This window comes from Sminthopsis crassicaudata, chromosome 1, assembly GCF_048593235.1.
Source record: "Sminthopsis crassicaudata isolate SCR6 chromosome 1, ASM4859323v1, whole genome shotgun sequence".
NCBI lineage: Eukaryota > Metazoa > Chordata > Mammalia > Dasyuromorphia > Dasyuridae > Sminthopsis > Sminthopsis crassicaudata.
Window position 1 is genome coordinate 141,417,460 of NC_133617.1, and position 6,000 is coordinate 141,423,459.

Consider the following 6,000-nt stretch of genomic DNA (forward strand, 5'->3'; position numbering starts at 1 on the left):
CTCTTTTACCAAGTTGTTGATTCTCTTTTCCTTGTTTTCTTGTATCATTCTCATTTCTTTCCCCATTTTTTTTCTCTACCACATTTATCTCTATCTTTTAAGAATTCTTGCTGGTCTTGAGTCCAATGACTCTTGAGGCTGTGCTTGTTTTACATTGTTATCTTCTACATTGGTTTCTTGGTTTTCCCTTCCAGCATAGTAGCTTTTTATGGTCAAGATCTTTTTTAGTTGTTTACTCATTTTCCCAGCCTAATTCCTGACTTTGAACTTTATGTTAACATTTGGCTCTGATTGCTAGGAGTGGGGAGGCACCATGCCAAACTTCAGGCATTTTTGTGTGGCAGTTTTCAGAGCTAGTTCTGGTGCTTCCAAGGTAATATAATTCTGAGATGTAATCACTGCTCTCTTGGTCTGCACTCGGATTTTTACCCAGGAATGGCCCTTGTTCCCCTGCAGCCACAAAAACTGTTGCTCCTCCTTGCCCCTGAACTATGACCAGGTCTCTTGCTCTCATACTTTTGACTCTGAAGCTGTGTGACCAAGACTTCTGCTCCCTTCTGACTGACCACAAGCTCTTCTCTCTGCCCTGAAACTGTGACCCAGAACTGCTTATATGGCAATAGAGTTGTCAATTAGTACCAATTGTACCAGTGTCAGCAAAGGGTCCTCTATAATCTTTCTGATAATTTGTCTAAATCCCCCTTAACATCTCTGGCAAGAGATGGGAGCTCCTGAAGCTGCTGCTAGTGCTGGGAAGGCTGCCTTTAAGGCCCACCACTAGTGTTCTTGCAATGTTCAGAGATTGTACCCAGTTATGTTATAGACTCCTCTTGTGTACCCTCTTAAGTTGTTGTAGGCTAGAAAAATGTCTCCCTCTGACTTTTTGTTGGCTCTCCTGCTCTAAAATTTGACTTGAGGCATTGTTTTTAAGTTGTTTAGAAGGAAATATTAGGAGAGTTCATCAGGGTCCAACATGTAATCTGCCATCTTGGCTCTATAAGTATCTTTTAAAAAAAATTTTTTTCAACCAAAGCTGTTTCTTAATATCCCATGGCAATCTCTATCAAATATTAATGAATTCTAATCATCAGGAATAATTTCTTAATCATCATATGCTATTGTAGCAATATTTTTTTCCTTCTGTCCTTAATGTCATAATAGCTAATCACCATTATGTGTGCATGTGTTTGCCTTTCATATACATTTAATCTGTGTGACAATATGACAATAGCAGTGACAATTTTACAGCTTTTTCTGGGTTATGAGAAGGCAGTAACACTTTTTTTTATTATATGATTGTACTCAAGTATGCTATTTGTAACATTTTTTTTTAACAGAGAATAGCAGAATTTATTTCAGGGCAAATTTCAAGCAGCATAATATCTCTTGTTATATGTACTAATGTGCAAGATCTGCCTTTATCCCCACCCACAGGCCAGTCACTTGAACCAATATCCTTAACACAGTTTACTTGCTCCACCTTGCAGGCCTCACGCAGGCCATCTCTTGGGATTGGCTCCCGTTCCAGCAAGAAGTTTGCAACAGGCATTCGGTCTGAGGTAGGACTTCACAGTCTCCTCATGGATGGTACCTCGTTTCTGCTATTCCGATTGCTTGCCAGATTTCTGACTTTTTCTATTGTACTTTGATCTAATTAAACCCTATGTATTCCCTGGCTCTTAACTATTCGACTGGTCTTGACCTTTATACATGTGCATGTTCCCTCAGCTGACTTCTAAAGGTCCAACAGCATCTAAACTCTCAGCCTCTAGCCACCCTATGTTTCCAGTACTTTCTTGTGCTTGATTCCTATGTTTCATTTCAGCCTTCCTTTAACTCTGCCTTGGTGTTCTTTTTTGCTTTTTCCTTCAGCTCCTTCAGACTGGTTGCACTTGCAGAACCTGCTCCCATTTATGTCTATTTCTTTTTTTTTAAAAATAGTTTTTATTTACCAGATATATGCAGGGGTAATTTTACAGCATTGTATGTCTATTTCTTAATCCAATAAACTTCATATGTTTTGTCAAGCAGATCAGAACCAGTTATCTCCAGTTCTCTTAGATTCCTTATTATTGTCATTTCCCACAAATTATCAGGGTTTTATCAACATGATTTCCATCAAAAGAACTTAAAGGGTTGCTTTAGGCATTCTTGCTTGTGACTAGGTCATTTCACCTCACTATAAACCATGCTTCCTATATTGGTTCCCTCCATTATGCAATAATTCCTTACAACTGGTCTTGAAGAAATTCACAGAATCTCAGAGTTGAAAGGTGTTGGAACTGGGCAGCTAGGTGGCACAGTGGATAGAGCACCAGCCCTGAATTCAGGAGGACCTGAGTTCAAATCTGGTCTCAGACACTTAACACTTCCTAGCTGTGTGACCCTGGGCAAGTCACTTAACCCCAGCCTCAGGAAAAAAAAAAAAAGAAAGGTGTTGGAACTTTCTAGGACAGCCTGTCCCTTCTAGCATAGTAGCTTTTTATGGTCAAGATCTTTTTTAGTTGTTTACTCATTTTCCAAGCCTAATTCCTGACTTTGAACTTTATATTAATATTTGGCTCTGATTGCTAGGGGTGGGGAGGCACCAAGCCAAACTTCAGGCATTTTTGTGTGGCAGTTTTCAGAGCTAGTTCTGGTGCTTCCAAAGTAATATAATTCTGAGATGTAATCACTGCTCTCTTGGTCTGCAATGCAGCAGGCAAGTCTGTCTAGGTGGCTCTAATTGTTAGAAAGTTTTTCACTTGTCTCAGGCCCAAATCTTCCTCTTGGAAATTATTCACCCATTTCTTTCTAGTTTTTCTCTCCAACCTAAGAGAGCAAATCTAATGCCTCTTCTCCAAGCTAGCCCTTCAAATACTTGCAGCTTTCATGTCCCCACCCCAATTTTTTCTCATCTCTCAGGTAACCAAATCCATTTCTTTTAACCAAACTTAATGTGATCATACTAGTCATTCTCCTCTAGAGATCCTTCAGCTTGTCTCAATTTTAATTTTTTAACCAGACTTATGATGAACCTTGCCACCTGAGGAATTTTCACCAATGATGTAGATTGGCATCTTCTCTTCAATAGTCTTAGAGAGTGGTTTGATGCTAAGGTTGAAGGGACTTGTCCACAATCATACACCCAATATGCAAAACTTGAAAACCTAGATTTTCCTGACTCTAATGACCTTACTTTCCTTCCTAAAGTGGAAGGAGCAGGGGCAGCTAGGTGGCGCAGTGGATAGAGCACCAGCCCTGAATTCAGGAGGACCCGAGTTCAAATCTGGTCTCAGATACTTAACACTTCCTATCTGTGTGACCCTGGGCAAGTCACTAAACCCCAGCCTCGGAGGAAAAAAAAAAAAAAAAAAAAAAAAAGGATATTAAATGCTTGCTTGCTTGCTTACTTGATGAAGTAACAAATTTATTCTCATGGAAGATCTAAAAACAGAGGCAGATTGACCACTCCCTCAAAATCTTCATTAGATTATAAGATCCTTGACAGTAGAAAATCTGTCTCTTCTAAACATATATTTTGCTAAGTGAAATGAGCAGAACCAGGAGATCATTGTATACTTCAACAACAATACTACACGATGATCAATTCTGACGCAAGTGGCCCTCTTCAACAATGAGAGGATCCATATCAGTTCCAATTGATCTGTAATGAACAGAACCAGCGACACCCAGAGAAAGAACTATGGGAAATGAGTATGGACTACAACAAAACATTTCCACTCTTTCTCCTGTTATTTGCTTACATTTTTGTTTTTTCTCAGGTTATTTTTACCTTCTTTCTAAATTTGATCTTTCTTGTACAACAAGATAACTGTATAAATATGTATACATGTATTGTATTTAACATAAACTTTAACATATTTAACATGTATGGGACTACCTGTCATCTAGGGGAGGGGGTGGAGGGAAGGAGAGGAAAAGGTGAAACAGAAGATTTTGCAAGGGTCAATGTTGAAAAATTTACCCATGCATATGTTTTGTAAATAAAAAGCTATAATAAAAAATAAACATATATCTTGCATAAGATTTAGAAGATTCTTTTGCCATATATATATATATCAGCTGGGTATTTAATAAAATCTGTTCAACTGAATATTATAAAGGCAATTCATGCCTACGTGAGTCCCTTCTAATTCTAAGATAATGAAATTTCTATGAAGTAAAAAGAGAAAATATGAACAATGAACTGAAGTTCCCTTTTAAATGATAGTATATTTTACATTAGAATTGCAGTGGATTTCGCTCTTCAACTTTGTCTTTTTTTCATTTTCCTACTGTCAATATATTTCATTGTTTCAAAGAATCCTTTCTAATTTAGCAGATGGTTTTTGAGAATTTCTGTGAGGAAAACATTCATTATTCTTCAGCCAGTGTGATAATGAAATTCTCTTGAACTTCTATAAACAAACATAGTGTGTCACCAAACCCATTTTCAAAACTTTTCTGACTCAGCATAGGATTGCCACAATATGCACTGCACTGACAATACCTTTTCAGAACGCTGGGTAACTTCCAGATCCAGGCATCAAAGCTGTCCGAGTAAGATTTTAATGGACAGGGCAATATAAGGGTAATACAGTGAATGATATCAAACTGTACATCTTAAGTGGCTCCTTTTCCTAGAGTAATAGAGGTTGTTAACTTCTGTTTCTTCATAATAAGGACATACTTTAAGCTGTAGATTGGATGAATGAATCTTTAAATTAAAAACCGGTGCATTTGTTAAATGATTTGTATGTTCCCTTTTGGCACAAAATTCATATTCAATAAAAAGTAGCTTGTGATCACATATATAACTTATGACAGTTTTCATTACTATGCAACATGATCTTTTATTCTAAATAATACATTTAGTTTCTCTACACCCCTTTAAAAAATGTTGCCCCTTCTGCATCCTTAGTCCAAAAGAGGCAAGACATTAGAGAGTGGAATTGAGGGAGAGAAATGCCAAAATCTATTGTATTTATGGCATGTTTGTTAAATAAGGGTGGACTTGGAAAATTTAACCTAAGTAATGCTTTTTTTATAGGGAAGTTTGGAAAGATTTAAAAAAACAAAACACAGAGACACACAAAAACAAAGCTCATTTCTTGTATTCTCTCTTATGGACAGCCTGAGGAAAGTAAATGGATATCTTCATCTACTGACATTATTGCTTTCCGTAAAGCATTATTGAACCCTCTATTAGCAAAATTGTTTCAACAGTTTGTATCACTGAAAGGAGATTTATTGGGAAATGGAGTACTTTTCTGGCAAGAGGTTCAAAAATATAAGGTACTGTAAAAACTTAAATAAGTCATTTATTTATGTTAAGGAGGAAAATGCATTGAAATTTCAGATTTTTAACTGAGTAGAGAATATGCAGATAATAGATATGTTTTTCATGAATTTAATTTTGAAATATTATTCCTTTCTCTATTGATATGTATAAACATTAAAATGCATATTTTTCAACTGTTTCACAGTAACAAAAATGTTAATATTTGAGATCCTTTATGCTTAACCATGGTATGAAATAATAGTGAACTCTGAAGGAAAATTATTCCTTTTAAGGTAAATTAAAATTTGATTTATAATAATGTCATTATATTATACTTAAATTACTTGAAATCTTATTTCTGCACATAGTTTATAAATATATTACATATATCCTTCTCTACCATATATCTTTGTTATTGTAGCCAAAGAAATTAAAGGTTAGTTTCTTCAACTCATACTTGTAGGAGCTATAACAAAGATCATAGCTTACAAATAAATCAATAAAGAAAAAAGTTAATATTTAAATGCACCTTGGAGGTTTACAATACATTTTCTTCAAATGGTTTTGTGAAGTAGGTAATATGAGCATGATCGTATTTTGAGCATTTTTATATAAATGTAATTATATAATGCTCATAGGTTATATGAACATTATTGTATTTTACAACCATGGACATTTTACCATGGTCGCACCCAGCTTTGAAAATAGCAGAGTTGGAATTTGAATTCAGATCTCCA

General features: G+C 35.8%; 1 protein-coding gene across 5 annotated transcripts in view; it reads left to right on the forward strand.

Annotated features, from left to right (window-relative positions):
* The window catches only part of RGS22 (regulator of G protein signaling 22), a 171,562-nt gene that overhangs the window by 146,883 nt on the left and 18,679 nt on the right, over nt 1–6,000 (forward strand). For all 5 annotated transcript variants that reach the window (XM_074268265.1, XM_074268270.1, XM_074268255.1 and 2 more), the window contains one exon: nt 5,116–5,277. In XM_074268265.1, the coding sequence (XP_074124366.1) occupies nt 5,116–5,277 (162 nt within the window). The remainder of the gene's footprint in view (nt 1–5,115; nt 5,278–6,000) is intronic.